This window comes from Astyanax mexicanus, chromosome 25, assembly GCF_023375975.1.
Source record: "Astyanax mexicanus isolate ESR-SI-001 chromosome 25, AstMex3_surface, whole genome shotgun sequence".
NCBI classification, from domain to species: Eukaryota; Metazoa; Chordata; class Actinopteri; order Characiformes; family Acestrorhamphidae; genus Astyanax; species Astyanax mexicanus.
This window is the reverse complement of record NC_064432.1, coordinates 26,032,472-26,053,460: the sequence shown is the minus strand read 5'-3', so window position 1 is coordinate 26,053,460 and position 20,989 is coordinate 26,032,472. Positions and strand designations below refer to the sequence as shown.

Below are 20,989 nucleotides of genomic sequence, written 5' to 3'. Positions count from 1 at the left end.
GGGGAATTTTACTTGCTGTACAAACTCTGTATGTATTTATTCACTATTTTATCTTTATCTTTTTTTTATCTTTAATTCTAAAACAAAACAGGTTTCGGAGCCCAAATCATCTCAAAACTATAGTTAAACAGTGTATTGGCATCAGACTGTGTATTCATAATAATTTAGTGTAATAAATGAGAGAGTTTTAGAGGGTCAGACATCAGAAAATTTTACTTAGTACAGCAGACTTTAGTTCTATTACAATTTCCTCCCATTTATCAAAACTATCAAGTTAACTGTAGGTTAATGTGTGCTTTTTAAAACCTTTTTTTATTTATTGTGTTGTTTTATTTATTTTGGCCTTTTTCTGCTTTTTATTTATTTATTTCCACTTTTTTAGTAATTTTATTTTTCAGGTTACTTTTTGGCATTTTACAATTTTATTTATTTTATCATTTTGTTTATTGTATTTTCTTAAGTTACCTTTTGGCCTTTTTTACTTTTTAATTTTTAATTTTTAATTTTTTTTCAGTCATTTGTTTTATTTATTTTATTTCCTTATGTTACCTTTTGGCATTTTTACTGTTATATTTATTTTGTCCTTTTATTTATTTTATTTGCTGTTTTACTTTTTGGCCCTTTTTAATTGTTTTTTTTTATTAATTTATTTATTTTGTCATTGTATTTATTTTATCTTCTGTTTTACCTTTTGGCCTTTTTTAAACCTTTTTATTTATTGTATTAATTTTGTCCTTTTATTTTCTGTGTTTCCTTTTGGCCTTTTTTACCATTTATTTATTTTACCCTTTTATTTATTTTAATCATTTCGTCACTCTTTTTTATTTTCGGTTTTACCTTTTGACTTTTTTAACCTTTTATTTATTTTATTATTTCGGCATTCGATTTATTTTGTTTTATGTTTTACCTTTTGGCCTTTTTTACCTTTTTATTTTATTATTTTTACTTGATATTCATTTCAATTTTATTTTTAATTTTTATTTTTATTATTAATGCTGGGCTGAATTAAAAATGAGTGTTGTCCTCAGTGTTTTTCCAAAGTGAAAATAAAGGTTAATTGATTGATTGATTGATTATTATGAATTATTGTAAATGATGAACTGGCCTGTTTAATGTGTTTATCTCGCCTGCAGACAGCAGGGGGCGATCAGCTGCTTCTCCCTCCCTGATAAAAACCCCGAAGAAAAGCGCAGAGCTGCTTTATATAGCGAGACTGCCCACTCACTAATCCCTGCTCACCGCTAGAGGGAGCCCGCGAGCTACTTTACTCTGTGTTATTTTAAAACCTCTACCTTTTAATTTATTTTATCCTATTGTTTATTTTATTTTCTGTGTTACCTTTTACCCTTCTGCCTTTTTATTGATTTTATTGATTTCATCCTTTTATTAATTTTATATTCTGTGTTACGTTTTTTACCATTTTACCTTTTTATTTATTGTATTTCCTGTTTCACTACCTTTCCCCCGTTTTTGCCTCTTTATTTATTTTCTTCTTTTATTTATTTCTTTTTTTAGATACCCTTTAGCTTTTTATCTTTTTATTTTATTTAATGTGATATTTGATATTAAATTTGTTTAATTTATTTATTGTATTTTTATTTTTTTCATTTTCTGTTTTACTTTTTACCTTTTTATTTATTTATTATATTTTTTTTTTTTTACTTTTTTAAACTTTTTGTACTAGAGCAGGTGAGACCCGCTAGTGAGACCTTAATGAATGGGGGTTAATGGAGCTAAACAGCTAAAACTATAACTAAATATAGTAACTAATAATTTTCCGGGACATTCCTTTAATTTTGTAAAACAGGTCGAAGCATTTTGCTAGAAAGCTGAGAAAATGTACCTGCATATTTTCATTTTACAACAGCAAACAGGTTTCTGGCAGCAAAGACGTTAGCATTACTGCTAACTACTGCAGAGCATGTTTACAAAAAATCTTATAACTGGATCTGTATGTAGGTAGAAGTATAGATATTAGGGTTTAAAATACTGTTTTTACTCTTTAAGTAAAAGTGTAAATGTACTGGTTTTAAAGATACTTAAAGTATAAAAAGTAAAAGTATTGTTAGGGAAAATGAAGCAGATGGAGAGATTTATCTGGATAGAGGTTTTATTGAATGATGAGAAGCCGGAATAAAAAAAACAGCTGAAATGAAGCTATCAGAAGCAAATACACTGCACTGACACTTTACAAGGACAATTATATATTTAAAACAACACTGTCACTTTACTCGCACTTCAACATATCCATTCATAATTATCCATGTATTATATATTAATATATATTTCTTTATTATTTTATTTGCATTCTATTTTTTTGTCTTCATATTTATCTATAAAATTAATATATATTTATAAAATTGCTCTCTGGGTGTAAACTGGACCATGAGAATACAATTTTCTGTCTAGCTCATGTACAACATGCAATGTGAAATTACAGTAAAATCTCCTTGAATCTATATATTTTCTATTATATATTTCTATTATTTTCTATTTATTTCATTATTATGTTCATTTTTATTTTTCTATCCATCTACCTATCTATGTGTCTATACTCTAAGTTTATAAAATATACATTTATTTTATTTAGATTTTTTTGCTCAGAACGCTCCCTTCACTCTTGTATATTTTGGCTTCGCTCAGCAGCGCCCCCTGGTGTCTGGGGGTGAAATCACTCCGGAGTGGTCAGTCTCGCGGTCTCCGCGCTGTTCAGGCTCTGTGGTGTGATCGCAGCGCTGCACGCGGAGTTCGCTCCTTTACCTGCCTGCTCGCGAGGCTCCGGCTGTGTCCATCAACCCGAGCAGAGAACCATGCCGTCAGCGGCCTCCCCCCGCGGCCAGGAGCCGCTACATCCCGCCGACGCGGAGGAGCAGGGCCCGGAGCCCGTTACCGAACCCAAAGTGAGTCCGAATCCGGAGCCAAACCGGTTTATTTCTATATTATCACCGCGCACAGCGCTACACGCGGCTTTCCGCTAGCGCTGCTAGCGCTAAACGACTCATCTGAGTAAAAGAATCGATTCATTTAAATAGGCTTCGGAAACGATTCACAAATTACGCATGGGCTTGTGGTATTGTAAAAGCAGCTGTTCAGAAGAGTCGACTCTTTTGTTTAATTTGATGTTTGAAGCTTTTTACAAACAAGTTTGTGCTCTAGCAGCAAGTAACAGTTCAAATGAGTCGACTCTTTTTGTTTGTTTGTTTTAAATTCACCTATGAGATACTTTTAACAAACCGTTGTTTAGAAGAGTCGGTTCCTATGAACATGTTTTGAAACTGATTCACAGATCCACGTGTAAGATTGAAGTTATCAGCAATTCAAACGGGTCGACTCTTTTGAATCTATTTTGTACAAATAGCCTGTAATTTATAATGAACTAATGTATATTCGAAATAGTCGACTCATGTGAACACATTTTAGAAGCTATATTCACAAAAAACAGTTTGATTCACAGTTAGGTAACTGTTATTTTAACGAGTATTAGTTTAGAAGAGTCGGTTCTTATGGGTATGTTTTGATTCAATTAGGATCTATCTATCTGTCTATCTCTATATTTATCTACTTTATCTATCTATGTGTTGATCAGTATCTATCTATCTATCTATCTATCTATACATACATACACAAACCACTCGTTCAATAAGAGACTCTTTTCTCAGAAGAGTCGATTCTGTGAACTGATTCGAATTCCAGCTAAGCTAAGCTAAGTTAGGCTATGCTAACAGACATGCCCGAGCTAGTCTTTCTGAGGCTTCTGAGGAAGTTTAGCATGTTAGCTAGTTTTCTTTAAGTGTTTATAAATACATTAAACCCGTATGACCTTCAGTAAATGGATTAAAATGGTAATTTAGCTCATATTTAGCTGGTTTATGTGTTTATAAGACTTTATCTGACGTGTTTATGGAGTGAACTTAATGCTGTTAGCTTGTTAGCTAGCTAGCTTAGCTCTTTAACACTGTGTTCTTCAGCACGTGGAGTGGAAAAACAGACGCGTGACGCGCTGTAAACTAATGTAATACTGTGTTATAGATTAGAGATAAGTCAAATATATGTTGGATATTTTGTTGACTCTTTATTTGACTATAACGAGAGATATATATAGTATATTTGATCATAATTTTAGGTTATTTTTACATACACAAAACGAAATTCGCTAAAACATGCTCGTACCCTCATTAAAACGTGTTTATTCAAACTTATAAAATTATGCACAATTTTCGACAAATTAAAAATAAAAAATATATTATTTTTGAAGCGTTTCCTTTTTTTATCAATCCAAATTTGCTCAAAAAAACACTCCTACTTTTTGTAATATTTGTAATGTGATATGTTGCTTTTAACATACAGTTCCAAATTATAAATTGTACGTTTTATGTAATTGCACAGACTTTACATCTCTTCTCTCACTATATAAAAAAATATATTTTTAAAGATTGTATTTCCAACAGCCATAAAAAAGGCTAGAAAATAAAACTAGTTTTTAAAGTAAAATAGAGGAAAGAAGAAGAAAATAGTATAAAATCAGCAGTTTCTTTATTGTACAACTGCATTAAAAACCTGATTGTTTTATAATACTTTTATTTTCTTACTCTGTGTAAAACAACTTCTCTTATTTTCTTATTTCTTATATTTTTCCACTCCCCAGAAAAAGAAAGATAAGACCAAGAAAAAGGCGTTGGCCGCTGTGGTGGAAAACGCAGACGACTGTGATCCTCCAGCTCCCAAAAAAATTAAGAAACAAAAGATGGACACCTCGAACGAATCTCCTGATCTTAACGGAAACGTAAAGAAAGACAAACTTAAAGTGAAAAACTCTCATTCCAGTGATGAGCTCATCAAACCCGACAGCGACCAACCCAGCGAGGTAATCACTCCATTATTGTTATTATTACTATTATATTATTATATTGTATTATTATATTATATTATATTATATTAATTGAACCCAAGACCCAAGTGCTGGGAGGTGAATGTGCTAACCACTTAGCCACCGTGCTTCCTGAACAGTAATAGAAGTTTAAATATTTGAGTGTTTCTCTATTTAATAGTGTTAGGCTACTATTTAAAATATTTTTAGTTCTTACATTTAGTTACTTTTTTAATTGTATTAAAAAAACTGCACCGTTTAAAGTCATAAGTAAACTGTTGTATTCTTTATTTTTATTTTACGGTTATTAAGCACCCCTCTTTCAACCTTGCATGAAGCTTTTATAATAAACACGGTTAGGTCTGTCACAATAATTGCAATATGGATTTATCATACGTTATGTGAACATGACCCCAGTAATTTTTGATAATCGTGATATCATTTATTGTGTTCATTTGTATGTAACGTATATAACATTGAACAGTATTTTAGCTTGTCATGCTTTAATAACTGTGACTCCATACATTTAAAAAGGGACTAAAGTAGGTGAAGAAATAAGTATAAAATTCTCAAACTAATTATAATAAATTATTAATTAAATTTTTTTTGTATTTAAAAAACTGTAATTGTAATCACTTTTTTTAATGCTATTAATAGTCTTAAAATTACTAAAATATCGTGTATCACAATAATTTCTGGGACAATATATCGTCCACAAAAATGTTATCACTTACAGTGACAGGCCTAAACACGGTGTAAACCTAACTTTTTATTTCAGTTTTTTTTTTTAAGAAAAAGTGTAAAATAGTCTGTCTACTGAGATTCTCTCTGTAGCTTCTATATGTAAAGCTGTACAATTTCCATTATTTCATTTTAAAAATTGTATTAAAACAGTTATTCCATCAATCAAATGAATTCCATTAAACTCCCAGCCCTAATTAGTAGTATTATTATTTATTTATGGATAAATCTGAATATTTCCTCTCTGTTTTTAACGTCTGAAACAGAAGAAGAAAAAGAAGAAGAAACAGGAGACGGAGGAGGACACTGCAGTCAGTGAATCTCCAGCCATCAGTGAAGAGGCTGAAAAACCAGCGAAGTCTCAGACGAAGCTTAACGGACATTCCACAGACCAGACTCCAGCCCAGTCCAGCGAGGACTCCGCCAGCGACAGCGAAAAAGAGACGGTAACTTATTTTAGAATTTTTTTAAATGTATTTCTGTATGATTGAAATATACTTCTATTCCATTACATGTTTCCTAATGCCCTCTATTAATGCTCTATAAATGATACATTATTGTTTATTAGTCAGTTTGAAAGTCAGCTAACACAGGCATCTGTTAGCTGATGTATCAGAGCTGGGCATCCAGCGCTTTCCTCCGAGTGCACTGGGATGCTGCCTATGTGCCGTCGCCACAGCCGGAGGCATGCCCTTGTGCTGTCTAGGGGTGGAACAAAATATTTAGGCTACAGGCTGATAATACTCTCCTCTGAATGGAAAAACACCTGACTGGTAGAACTGGATTATAAGGCACACTGTGATTTTTGGGAAAATTAAATCATTTTATATGCGCCTTATAAGTGCGAAAAATACAGTACGTAAGTTATTGCTTCATTACTTCACGTAGTGGGGCTATACTTAATAAAATGAGTATTTTATCCTCTTTAGTAACAGAGATACTGTGTATATTGAATATTGCAGTCAAATTATTGTAATGTCTTTATTGTGATAATATTGTATTGTAAGATTCCCTGACATTCCCACCCTTCTTAGCTAAATATACTCCTCTCTTTTCTTTTCCTCCAGGAAACTCCAGAGCAAAGAGAAGGTGCTTTCTCAAACTTCAAAATCTCACAGAAAACCATCCAACTGCTTCAAGGTAAAACCTTTTATCTCCACATATCTGCACGTATCCCACATATCTGTTTTAGTCTTTTTTAGCTGTTCAGAACTCTATAGTCTATGATCTATGATCTGCTTTTCCCTGTTTTTTTTTTTCCAGCTCGTGGAGTTACATACCTGTTTGACATCCAAGTGAAGACCTTCAACCCGGTGTATGATGGGAAGGATGTGATTGGCCAGGCCAGAACCGGCACAGGAAAGACCTTTTCATTCGCCATTCCACTGGTGGAGAAACTGCAGTCGGAACCCGCGGACAAGAGGAGAGGGAGACCCCCAAAGGCAGGTTTATCTTATCTTATCAGCTCAGCTGATCATTTAGGACACTTTAGGATATAGGACTTAGCCTGGAGGGGTGGGTTAGGGGAAGAGTTTGGGGCTACATGACCTTTTAATCAGAGATTTTCTAGAGGAACACTCCAAACAGAGGGTTGTGGGAATCACTGGTAGGATAGCACTGACGCACACAACCAAAAAATTTACAGATTTGAGTGTTTTCGTTGTTAAAATAACAATAACCACTATATTATCATAGTTTAATGTGTAGTTTTAATCAAGGATATCATTAACGAAAATGAACAAAATAATTAAACTGAAATTGAAAAAAAAACAAAACATTTTTGTAAACTGAAACTAATAGAATTGTTTATTAAATTAACTAAATTGAAGTGAAATTACAGATATCATACCCCGCATTTTCGTTTTTTATTTATTTATAAACTCTATATTTATATTTCTAAATATAATATATATTTATATATTTCCTTTCGAGCAGTTTAATAGCAGGCGGATATAAAAACTAGCAAAACTACTCTAAAAATGAATTAAGACAAAATGAATTGCAGGAGAAAAGGTGAAAATGAAATGAAATTAAACTATAATGAAAAATTTAAAACTATTATAACCTTGGTTTCAATATTTTGTGGCCATTTACTTTATAACAAGCATTTAAAAAATCTGCAGTAGTTTGTCTCAGTAGTTAGCTTGGTAGATAACTTTCCCGTTGTTCTTTGAATTATAATTTCTTATTCTTATAATTTCTTTATTTAACCCCGTAGGTGCTGGTCCTGGCTCCTACCCGAGAGCTGGCCATTCAGGTTGCCAAGGATTTCAAGGACGTCACCAGAAACCTCTCAGTCTTCTGCTTCTATGGAGGAAGCTCCTACAACCCGCAAGGTTAGTGTTCTAGCACGTTCTATTCATTTTCACACGTAGCTGATCTATTTATTTAGACCTGAACTCCCTTAAGAATCATAATTATGATTATTGTTCATTTTTATTTGATTGACACCACTAATACAGTGTAAATATTTAATCTAATGCTGATCTGTTTCTTAAAAAGAACTCTTTAATTCTAAACTTTCAACACCGTGCTCTTCTTCGCAGGTTTTTAATATTTTATTTATGCTCAGTTTTCATTACTTGTTCTATATTATGTCTTACATTGATTTATTGTATTCTAATTGTATTATTTTTTGTTTTTATAGTTTGCATTACTTTTTTCTTTTAGTTTCTAATTCTTAGAACTCTATTAAACTTGTTCTTAGTTAAGTCTTGACTCTATATATATTTAAAGCTCTTTAATTGTCTCTGTGTATAAACTTTTTTTTTTACCTTAAATCTACTTGCATGTTTTTTGATCTTCTGCTGGTTGTTATATTTGTTATATTTGTTATATATTACAGTGGACGCGATCCGCAGTGGTATCGATATTCTGGTGGGAACTCCAGGCCGAATTAAAGATAATCTCCAGAACAATAAGCTGGATCTGTCTCAGCTGAAGCACGTGGTTCTGGATGAAGTGGACCAAATGCTGGATATGGGTTTCGCTGAGCAGGTGGAGGAGATCCTGTCTGCTTCTTACAAAAAAGGTAAGAGAATCCAGCAATTCATTTATATTAATATTATTACATATTATTACATATTATATATGTTTTGCCACTATAAGGTCAGATTATAAAGTGCCCAATTAATAAACATCTATTTTCATACATATGGTGCACTGGATTATAAGGCACATTATGTGACACTAGTAAGGAACAGGGGTGTCACCATGTTTCCCTTCTTATTTAGCAGGTCTCACCACTAAGTGGTGGTGTGGTGGGGTTAACTAAGTTAAGCTAAGCTAAGTAGCACTTTCTTTTAAAGTTAAACGAGTGCTGAATGTTAATCTACACAGATTTTTCTCCTGAAAACTGTTTATTTGGGCGAGTAAAGCGCTTCTGTTTATTTACAGTAAGCATAGATTTACAGATTTACACTAAGGCTGGATGCAGCAGCATTAGCATTAGCTAAATGGTAACAAAGACTACAGTCCGATATACTCACCTCTGATCGGCAAAAGAGCTAACTAGCTCTTAAGGCAGTTTAGCGGTTAATGTTTATGCTGCTCCAGCAGTGCTAGCTGGGCTCAGCAGCAAGATACAGGCTGATTAATACTCACCTCTGAACAGGACCAGGATTGAGAAACACTGATTAAAAACATTGTTGGACAATTTAATTTCAGTTAAAAAGTGAAAGTGACATATTTTAATCATTTATATTTTAATTTAAATTCTCAATAAAATAAGAAATAAAAAATGACAGATGGCAGATTTTCCCAGTAAATCATACAGCACTTCATGCTTCACTCTGCTGACAACTTTTATGGAGATGCAGATTTCCTTTTCCAGCAGGATTTCATTTTTTGGCAGACTGCCCACACTGTGTACCAAAAGTGCCAATTGATGTATAATATAATTATATAACATCAACAATAAAAGAAATACTGAATTATTGAAATAAAGCAACTTTTTAATGATATTCTAATTTTTTTTAGATGCACTAGTATATTGATATAGGAAAATTAATTTTTGGTCAAATCGAACAGCCCTACTAAAGTAAATTCCCAGTGTTGCCCGACCAGATCATTATGAATATGGTTGAGATTTATGAGAAATTAAATAGTTAATATAAACCTTTTTTTTATTAGAAGTGTCTTTGTGAAGTGAATAAAGCACATTTTAGATCTGCAATGTAAATAACTCTGCTGATAGGCGGTTATTCGTTGGAAGGGCTCAAGTACTGATGATTCAGCACCACTTTGTTTTGATTAGAGCTTTTCTTTTAGAGCTCTGTTTGTGTTGTGCATGCCCTGATATCCATCCATCAATCATTTAGTCAGTCATCTGTAATTAGATATTCATTAGTAGTCATATTTTAATCTCTCTGGCATGTGTTTATAGTTGATTATTCTACTGTAGCTAAAAATTCAGACTACAGTACAGTCATACTCGTCCTATTTGTACTGCTATACTGCAGCAGTCCTTTAGAATCTTCTTTTAAAATTATAGTGTTTGAAGTGCAGTAGAATTTAAACTTTAAAATCAGCTGATATTTCTTGAATTATCATGTGATCTGTGTGCTATTTGGACGCTTTGAGGAAATTATATGATGGGTTAATTGTAGAGTTGACTCTTTCTGAGTGAATCGGTTCAGGAATAGAGCACAACTTGGAATCAATGATTCTAAACATTGAGTAGAAGTCCATGGATTGATATGAGGCTCTGGGGAAACTCAGAGACAATACAGAGCTCTCCTCAGACACTGGATTATTATTATTATTATTATTATTAAGTGTTTTATATGATTGATTAATCACAGCGCTGCAGTTTTTGTTAACCATAGCATTTCTTTATTTTTCAGCACCTGGTGCTAGGGTTAGGTAAGGCTGATTGGGTTGAAGTACCGGTACTAAATATTATTGGGTATCAAAATTCAATACCAAAAAGGTACCAACTGAAAACGACGTGCAAATTGTCCATATGTTTGTGCACACCATTTTCAAATATATTATTAATTATTAACCTAATATGGCCTTTTATGCCTTTCTAAGCAAGGAAAATCCATTAAAATGAATGAGCCAGTATGATGACTTTTAAAAATAGCAGTTTAATGTTTTGTTATATATTCTGGGATCTGTAAATGCACTGTTATGCTGTTACGTTATTATTTTTTTGTTATATAAAAGCAGGATGAACTCTTTTTTTTTTTTAAATACTCTTGATTTCAGAAGAAACAGTGAGTGAACAGCTGTTTTAATAATCTTATTCTGTTGCAGACGCTGAAAGTAACCCTCAGACTCTGCTGTTCTCGGCTACGTGTCCTCCCTGGGTTTACGACGTGGCTAAGAAGTACATGAGATCTCAGTTCGTCCACGTGGATCTCATCGGCAAAAAGACTCAGAAAGCAGCGACTACAGTCGAGGTGAGTCTCAGAGTAAAGGGTTAATGATACAGTAGAGTATAGATTTTAATAGGCAGGGCTTTAGAATAACACCATCCTGTTCAACCACATATACTTTCATTAATTAGTCGTAAATGTATAAAATACTGTCAAGATAATGTTACTACTGACATTTCCAAATAAAAAGTATGAGCATTTAGAGCATATATTTGCAGACAATTAGAGATGAAGAGCTTTTAGACCTAAAATAATGCAAAGTTCATATCCATTTAGAAACATTAACACTAATATTTTAACTCAGGAAGCCATAATTTTTTTTGCACCAGGAGTAAAGCAGCATAAAGTTATCCAAAAGCAGTGTGTAAGACTGGTGGAGGAGAACATGATGCCAAGATGCATGAAAAAAAAAACGGTGATTAAAAACCAACCAGGGTTATTCCAGCAAATATTGATTTCTGAACTCTTAAAACTTTATGAATATGAACTTGTTTTCTTTGCATTATTTGAGGTCTGAAAGCTCTGCATCTTTTTTGTTATTTCAGTCATTTCTCATTTTCTGCAAATAAATGCTCTAAATGAGAATATTTTTATTTGGAATTTAGGAAACATGTCTAGTTTTACTCAAACATTTTATATATATATATATATATATATATATATATATATATATATATATATATATATATATATATATATATATATATCTTCTCTCAATGAGCTTCAAGAAGTGGCCACCTTAAATGAAACGTTTTCCAACAGTCTTGAAGGAAGGAGTTCCCAGAGGTGTTTATTAGTCTATTGTTGTGAAGGGTTTTGTTTAGTGCTTTTTTTTATTTTATTTTAATTTAAGTCTGTTTTTCTTTAGTGTTTTAAAGTATTTTGATTAAGGTATGTTTTTCTTTAGTGATCAGTTTTACTTTATTAAAACGCTTCAGTTTCAGAGAAATTAGATCAGGTTATGTAAATGAAGCTGAAGCTGGTTTAACCAGGTGTCAGTGAGGAATGAGGATGTGCTGCTGGAGGGAAAATCTTTCCTTTTCTCAGGAATCGCTTGGTGGCGGAGTGCCAGGGCACGCATCGCTGCGTCTCTGAGTGTAGATGAGAGATGAGTGAGATAAGATAGGACGGGTTACTGTTTGTGTGTGTTTATTTCATTTGAAGCCGACGTGGTTCTGCTTCATTGTTTTAGTTTCTCTCTAAATGAGGTTCTGTAATGGGTTTAGTGATCTTAACTGAAACTATATATATATATATATATATATATATATATATATATATATATATGTGTGTGTGTGAGTGTGTGAGAGGCACTGTAGTTTGTATGGGTGAAAATTTACAGGGGAGAGAAAAAAAAAGCTTTAAATGGTGCTGTTTTTTTTGTTTTTGTTTTTTTTTGTATTGTATGACCTAAAAAAAAACTAAATCATAATCAAGTATCACTGATATATTTGAAGAATATCAAGATGTTTATTATGTATTTATTATATATATTTTTTTTACAATATTGTCCAGCCTTATGATTATATGTTGCAATACTTTCTTTTTTTCCCACAATTTGTTTTACGGACATTTTACATTTCAGGAAAACTGTCACAGTATCATCATTACATAGTCATTTAAATTAATCAAATTACTGTTTTAATGCAATTTTTTTTATATTATCGAGATTGTACATATTTTTATATATCTTAGTAGATACGATTTCTTTCTGAAACCTGTAAAAAAGCTTTAAATGGTGCTTTTTTTTTTTCTTTTTTTTTTTTCTAAATCACAATTGCAAAATTTTTTAAGAATATCAATATTTCTTATTTTGCACAATTTGTTTAAGGAAATTTTACATGTCACGAAAACTTACAATATTACACACCCAAATTAATAAAATTTCTGTTTTAATGCAGTTTTTAAAATTATTTTTATTTTCTTTGTTTCTGTCTAGAAACCTTAAAAATCTATCTTGTTTTTAGATTGGTTTTCATGGTGTTTCCAAATTAATTATTAGCCAGTACAGTGTGTTTAGCTAATAATAAACATTTTCTGCTGCTTATTTAAGTTAAATTAAGATTCCTCTCCTGATCTCACCTGTGGTGTTTGTGTTACAGCACCTGGCCATCGCGTGTCACTGGTCTCAGAGAGCAGCGGTCCTCGGGGACGTGGTGCAGGTCTACAGCGGGAGCCACGGCCGCAGCATCGTCTTCTGTGAGACCAAGAAAGAAGCTCACGAGCTCTCCATGAACCCGTCCATCAAACAGGTACACGCCCTGGACCTATACCACCGGCTAAACCCATCGTGAGAATGTATATTAATCTGAATATATTTAATAAACCACCTCTTATACTGTGTTCTGAGCAGAACGCCCAGTCTCTGCACGGAGACATCCCTCAGAAACAGAGAGAAACCACCCTGAAAGGCTTCAGGAACGGAACCTTCGAGGTCCTGGTGGCCACAAACGTCGCCGCTCGAGGTCTGGACATCCCAGAAGTGGACCTGGTCGTTCAGTGTTCTCCTCCTAAGGTAAGAAGCTTTGGAGACAATTCTGAGTTCTGTTGTTTTTAGAGTAAATTAGAGGACTGTAGCTCCCTTCTTTGACGTGTTCCACTGTTTACCGTATTTTTCGCAATATAGGGGCATTTAAAATCATCAGAGCTCCTTATGGATGAATTCTACCATCACAATTTAGTTTTCCATATTAGTCGATATCAATATGTATCATGATACAAATCAAATCACTTTCTTTTGCACTTAAAGGTTTCTTTAGTTTTAGTCACATTTTAGTCTTTTGGTTATTATTAGTTTTAGTCGACGAAAAGAAATGTTTTAGTCTAAAGTTTTAGTCATATAAAAAGTAGGTAATACGGATGTTTTACTGTTTTTCTATTTTAGATTTATATATTTATAACACAAATAAAAATGGCAAATCTCAGATCTTTCTAGATCCTGATCTTACTTTGTGTTTTCCATCAGTCAGCCTTTAAACCTGTCATATTTAATACATTTGTAATAATGTTGAACTATTTACTATAAATTAAATGACTAAATAAACAATGGTTCATTGATGCCTTTTCAGTTGATGTGTTGTAACTGCTTATCATATAACGTTTTTAAGGCATTTACAACCTAATCAATAATAACTACTAATCTAATTTATAAACCATTTATAAACCATTAAAAAGGGTAGTCTTATTTTAAAGTGGTGCCAATAAAGTTTATCGAATCCTATTGCCCCGGCTTATCATAGTCATCAAGGAACAATTTATCACAATAAAAATCCAGATCGTTTTATCGCCCAGCACTACTATGATAAATAGTTTAATCCTCTTTAATTCTTTAACTTCTGTTTTATTAACGCTTGTTGTTTTTTCTTCTTCAGGACGTCGAGTCGTATATCCACCGCTCCGGGCGAACCGGCAGAGCTGGACGAACTGGCGTCTGCATCTGTTTCTACCAGCGCAAAGAGGAGGATCAGCTCCGATACGTAGAGAAGAAAGCTGTGAGTAGCAGTTAGCCGTTAGCATTTAAACACTCATCACCTACTCATTTCACCACAGCACATTTTTAGCATGCCAGCATTTTTAATTTACTGTCATTTAATGTTGTTGTTTTACTCCTAGGGCATCACGTTTAAGCGCGTGGGCGTGCCGACTGCTAACGACATCGTTAAATCCTCCAGTAAAGACGCCGTCAGGTAAACTTACGCAATAATTGCACTGAATTACAACTACATCTGTTATACTTACAAAATCGAATTTTTATCGTACAATAAATACAATAGCTACATTTTGCTTGATGTAATATGTTCAACAGTGTATTTAGATTTTTCTTTATAAAGCTTAAATATAGATATAATACACCTATTTTACCAAACAGCAGAACTTACTCAATCTAGCCAGTACAGTTAGCATCACCAGGTAGCCGTTAGCCATTGTGGCCTTCATAATAAATGTCCTCATACTCTTATTATTATACATGTATGGCTAGAACAATAAAGGAAATTCACATTTTTGTTGCATTTGGCCATTGTATATTATTTTGTCAAATATTTAAATTATGCTAATATTTGTATCTCATTTTTATCAGATTTTTTACATTATAAGGTGCACTTAAAATCCTTTAATTTTACCAAAAATCTTCAGGTATTAAGGAGCAGTAAAGCCACTTAAACTCCGGTATAACTCTGCACTGCAGTGTTATGTCAGGTTATGTCAGTTTAGTTCTCCAGCAGTGTTAGTGTTAGCATTAGCAGATAACCGCTATTTCCCTATTTAGAGGTGAGTATTATTGACTTGAAGACTGCTGCTAACCCCGGGTAGCACTGCTGAAGCAGCATTAGCATTACCTGCTAACCATTCAAATCGCTAGCTCTATCGTTGTTCAGAGGTGAGTATATTGGACTGTGTAGTCTGTGTGTTTACCGCTAGCAGTTAGCTGCTAATACTAATGCTCCAGCCTTAGTGCTGGAGAAATTTGGGAATCTAAGCTTACTGTAAATAAACGGATGCCCTTTACTCACCCAAATAATTGGTTTTCAGGAGAGAAATCTGTGTAGATTAACATTCAGCACTCGCTTGACTTTAAAATAATCTTTTTTTAATTACAGTTTTGTTTATTTAGCTTAGCTTAGCTTTACTTACCCAGCGGCGACACCTGCTGAATTAGAAGTTCCTTATAGTGTCTCTTAAAATGCGTCTTATAATCCGGTGCGCCTTATGTATGAAAATAGACCAGAAATTAGATGTTTATTTATAGTGCAAAAATACGATAAAAATGAGATACAAATATTAGCAGAATTTTGATATTTGTCCATATTTTGATCGAAAGTTTACTTAGTAAACTCAAAATAATATAAAATGATCCAAATGCAAATACAAATTTGGATGTCCTTTACTGTTCTTGGCATGCAAGTATAATAATAAAAGTATGAGGACATTTATTATGAAGGCCAGCTGAAGGCTAGCTGGCTAGATTCTGGTGAGTAAATTCTGGTGAAGTTCTTGATCTGTTAATTTTATTATATCTGCACATAACTCTGGTCTTCCATTTTTATTGAAACAGTTATTGAAATAGCTGTTATTTATCGGAATCGAATTATCGTTCAGCCCTATTTATCGCAATGTAATGAGAGTATTTGAATCGTAGTTTTCTTTAAAGAATCTCTTAAATGTACAATGGAGTACAGTGAATTTTAGATTATTTAACTTTGTTTAACTTGATTTTACTCTCTGTAATGATGAAATATTGCCCTGCTCTATTTAAAAGGACACTTAAATCATTACTCAAACTTCTACAAACTGTAGTTTAAGTTGGAACGGCTCTTTTTCAGAGGAAAACATTTGACGTAATGCTTTAATTCAGGCCTTCAGTTCCGAGTAATAATGGCGGATGCCTCCAGGGATGAGTGTGATGATCTGTGAAGAGCAGAAAACCCAGAGAAAGAGAGCAGCTTTTGTGTTTTGCTGTTATACTGTCAGGATTCTGGATAAAGCTTAATTAGAACCGGTTTGGTCAGACGTTTCTTGGCTCTTGTAGACGATATTCTACAGTTCTTATAAATTTCTTAAGAACTGTATTGAAAGATAACCCTTATTTAGGAGTAATTTTGACCCTACTCACGTGTTACATACATATATATATATATATGTATGTATGTATATATATTTTTTTTTCATCTCATAAGACAATGATAAAAACACTTCTGAGACAAAGCTACTCTAAGTGTAACAGATTTAATACAAGAATTTTTAGCATTTAGTGCCTGCATATACAGTATATAATATAAAATGGTCCAAATGTAACAAATGTGGATGTTCTTCACTGTTCTTGGCATACAAGTATAATAATTAGAGTATGAGGGCATTTATTATGAAGGCCACAATGGCTGATGGCTACAGGGCTAGAAAGAGTAAGTTTGACTGATGATTTGATATAATTTTATTATTTCTGCATGTAAACCTGTTCTTTCATTTCCTGTATATTAGAGTCGCCTATTAGTTCTAGCATCATTTCATATCGTTAACAACTAAAAGACGAATCAAACTCAGATGGTTGGTGTGGCACAGTGGATAACACCACATCTTGTGGTAGACTGGGGTTCAATGCTGGGTTTGGGTGACTATACTGTGCTAAACCAATTAGTGTAATTTACTGTAATTGTCTACATGTACTGTTCACAGGTACCTGGACTCTGTACCGGCGGCAGCTATCGAGTACTTCCGCGCCGCGGCCGAGAGGCTGATAGAAGAGCGAGGTCCTGTGGAGGCGTTAGCCGCCGCTTTGGCTCACATATCAGGAGCCACGACTCTGGAGCAGAGGTCCCTCCTGAACTCCGACGCTGTGAGTATTTACAGAATTCAATCCGCAATCATGCAGAGGTGTCGAGTAATAAAGTAGAAATATAGATTATCTGTACTTTACAGGGTTCCCAAGAGAGAACCAAGGTTAGCGTAGAGCTAGGTAACATTAGCAGAGAGCTAGCGAACATGCTAACATGTTCTGCATCACAATGGAACAAAATTGAAAAAGAAAATTTATAACAAATGGGGAAAACGTTAATTTTCAATTTTTAACACTATTTATTTTCTACTTAGGAAGTTATGACTACATTTTTGGGCCTTAAATTCTATTTATTGAGGTCTTAAAATGCATTAAATTTGACTTTTAAAATGGAGCAAGAACTCTGCTTTACTGGAGTAACTGTTTTTACATTTTCACACAATTATCTGAACTTTCTACTCCTTACATTTTAATAAAAACAGTCTCGTTACTCCTATTTACTCATTTCAGCTGGTTTTCATTCCGGCTTCTCATCGTTCAATGAAACCCCTATCCAGATAAATCTCTCCATCCAGATAGAGTGAATCTGATTGTGATTGGATGTAGAGAAGTATAAACATATACCATTCCGACTCCCTATTGGTTTATACTGTGATCCATCACATCTGCACACGTCCCGCCATTATAGTCATTATAGTGCACTATAGGACCCTTACATTACTTACATTAGTTTTGAAACCATTACTTGTACCAGTAACCAGTATTTACTTAAAGTAAAAAGCTTGAGTTGATGCTTCAACTTCTACAGACGTATTTAATGAATGGAGACACTTTTCACACCTTTGGATGTAATGTTTTGAAAGATGTTGCTCGTTTTTGATGGAAAATTCTTTAATACAGATTGAGAATTTTATTTTTGTCCTGTTTTTAGGGTTTTACCACCATGATCATGAACTGCTCAGTTGAGATGAACAACATCGGCACGGCCTGGCGAGCTCTGAAAGAGCAGCTCGGGGAGGAGATAGACGACCAGATCAGACGGATGATCTTCCTCAAGGATCAAATGGTGCGTCGTAGAGTTCTGATGATTCAGTTCATTTATGTATTTAAATCAGGCGTCCTTTAATTGTTATCTTTAAAAATTGAAGTTTTTAATGGAATAATTAATTGATGGTTTATTGTTTTTTTTCTTTTTCTTTAAACAGGGAGTGTGCTTTGATGTTCCTGCTGATAAAGTGAAAGAAATTCAGGTAAAGCACTTTTATATTCGTGTTGTGTGTGTTTGAGATGTTGCTGTATTTGCAGAATTTGATCTTAGCAAAGAGGAGAAAGTCCTCTGTAAATCTAGACGCTGAAGAGCAGCTCAGGGTCGTTTATCAGGCTGGTAAAAGCGTCTGATTCAGCTTTGAAAGCCAAGCTTTCCTCAGCTTTAGCTTCTATGATGGCTTTAAGTTTCACAGGTAAAGAGTCCTTTCTGTTGTCAAAACAAAACATCAAAGGTGAAACATCTTTCTAACTTTGCTGGAGACGCGATGAAGCGTCTAGATAATGGTGATGTTGATCAATTTAAAAGAGCTGTTTAATCACAACAACAATACTCTATAAATTGTGCAATTGAACCTTTAATTTCTTATTTTCTTCATCATACAAATCAGTCAAGACCTCGCAGTCTCTACTGCTTCTTTCCATAAACACTGCAGAAACTCCAGCAGCTGATTTCCATTGGTCAGTTCTACGCTAAACACAGACAGAATCCATCAATTACAGATGAGAGTAGAATTTGCTTTATGTAATCCTTATTAAATCAAATAATTTTTTCTCAAATCCTTTCAGGATTTCTTTATTCTAATCTAAATTATCCTTATTATTTGTCTTTACCTGTTTCTGCCATGTTCTCTGCTAGAGGTGGACAATCTCTAAGCACCTTCTAATTGATTATAAAATGATTATCGAGAGTCTTGATGCATCGTTTTCTTCTATATAGGATTTTTTTACTTTTAAGGTAATCAAATGATTAATGCAAAAATCTAGGATTAGTGTTGTTAGGGTGATGTTTAGGCTTCAGCCACAATATTAAATCCAGCTACAAGTAAAGCAGAAAGCACATACTAGTTTAATGTATTTACAGAGCTGGTTTTAATGTTGTGGCTGATCTGTTTGAGAGCTTTGTATGAATAAAGCATTTTTTACTGTAGCACATTATCTCAGGGCAGTTGATGCTTTTTAAACTAGAATATTGTAATGTGATGAGTTACTGAGTTTAACTGGGAGCTTTATTGGAGGAAATAAACTAAATAAAGTGTAGCTGCTTATTTGTGCCATCAGCTGTGTGAGAGGGGGAGAGAGAGAGAGAGAACGAGAGACAGAAAGGGGGGGGGAGTGATGGGGAGAGTAGTATAGAGAAAGCGAGAGGGGTCTAGAGGTAGAGAGAGTGTGGGAAGGTGTGTGTGTGTGTGTGTGTGTAAATGGGGGAGAGGTGGAGGGAAAAAGTAAGTGAGAGGGGGAGAGAGCAAGAGTGAGAAAAAGCGAGTGAGTGAGAGTCAGAGAGAACACGAGAGGTAGAAAGCGAGTACTTGAGGCAGCAAAAAAGTAAGGGAGCAAGAGAGAGAGAGAGGGGGAGGGAGTGAGAGAAAGTGAGTGAAAAAGCAAAAGGTAGATAGTAAAGAGTGGTACGTAGAGAAAGGGGGAGAGAGAGAAAGTGTAAGTGAGAGCAGGAGAGATGAAGAGAGATTGAGCTAGAAAGTGAATGAGAGGGGAGAGAGAGAAGATGGAGAGAATGAGTGAGATAAGTGAGAGCAAGAGAAAGGAGAGAGTGAGTTAGAGTGCAAGGGAAAGCAAGAGGGGAAGGGAGAGAGAAAAAGCAAGAGGTAGAGAAAAAGAGGGGTAGAAGGAGTGAGTGGGGAAGAGAGCCAGAGAGAAAGCGAGAGGTACGTAGGGAAAAAAGAGAAAGTAAGTGAAAGAGGAGAGGGAAAGAAAGAGAGAGAGAGAGAGAGAGAGTGTTAAAGCAAGTAAGTAAGAGGGGAAGAGAGAAAGCAAGAGAGAGCAAGAGAGAGAGAAAGAGAGAGCGAGCAGGAGAGAGGGAGGTAGATTGAGAGGGAGAATGTGCTAAAACAAAACCACATTACCAAACTGAGCAATAAGTTAATCTGAGATATTCATTCTGTTTTAAAGGATAAATGGGAAGATGGCCGCCGCTGGCAGCTGACCGTCGCCACAGAACTGCCAGAGCTGAAGGAGCAGCAGCAGCGCGGATTTGGCGAGAGGACGTCTGGCGGGTTTGGTGGCAGGGGCGGTGGCGGAGGTGGCAGGGGCCGTGGCGGGTTCGGGGGTGACAGGAGGAGCTTTGGTGGGAACAGAAGAGGAGGAGCAGGAGGAGGACGAGGCGGTGGAGGACGAGGACGGGGAGGACGTGGTGGTGGAGGAGGAAGAGGAGGAGGAGGAAGAGGTGGTCAGAAGCGAAGTTTCAGCCAAGCTTTCGACTATTAACCACCAGCAGCCGCCCATTCGGACTCGTTACTCTTTTCCTTTATGTTTTTTGTATTTGACTCTCCTGTGACTCTTTTTCTGGTGCTTGGGGAATAAACCTCGCTTCCCAAGACTTGCTCGATACACCGAACTGATTGCTTTGCAATTATGAATTTAAACATCCATATTTAAGCCCATTCACATGAATGAGAACTTCATTAAAGTGGTCTTAATATAAATAAATCTGTTCTGTTATTTGTTTTT

The 20,989-nt window shown here is 34.5% G+C and overlaps 2 protein-coding genes across 2 annotated transcripts in view; one reads left to right on the top strand and one right to left on the bottom strand.

Annotated features, from left to right (window-relative positions):
* Positions 1–20,989, bottom strand: part of irf1a (interferon regulatory factor 1a) — a 44,644-nt gene that overhangs the window by 3,362 nt on the left and 20,293 nt on the right. The window lies entirely within an intron of this gene.
* Positions 2,733–20,968, top strand: ddx21 (DEAD (Asp-Glu-Ala-Asp) box helicase 21). The gene is made up of 17 exons (XM_049472146.1): positions 2,733–2,900; positions 4,646–4,864; positions 5,875–6,054; positions 6,676–6,748; positions 6,872–7,050; positions 7,827–7,944; positions 8,454–8,639; positions 10,868–11,013; positions 13,092–13,241; positions 13,343–13,504; positions 14,361–14,480; positions 14,602–14,675; positions 17,161–17,320; positions 18,192–18,326; positions 18,466–18,510; positions 20,432–20,606; positions 20,658–20,968. Exons 1-17 carry the CDS (start codon positions 2,811–2,813, stop codon positions 20,744–20,746), a joined length of 2,301 nt encoding a protein of 766 aa, XP_049328103.1. The 5' UTR covers positions 2,733–2,810; the 3' UTR covers positions 20,747–20,968.

Excerpts from the sequence above, each read along its gene's own strand:
- ddx21 (XM_049472146.1), top strand. The coding sequence starts at position 2,811 with ATGCCGTCAGCGGCCTCCCCCCGCGGCCAGGAGCCGCTACATCCCGCC. Across the intron at positions 17,321-18,191 it reads CCCTCCTGAACTCCGACGCT|GGTTTTACCACCATGATCAT; the intron begins GTGAGTATTTAC and ends TCCTGTTTTTAG. Across the intron at positions 20,607-20,657 it reads GGGTGACAGGAGGAGCTTTG|GACGGGGAGGACGTGGTGGT; the intron begins GTGGGAACAGAA and ends GTGGAGGACGAG.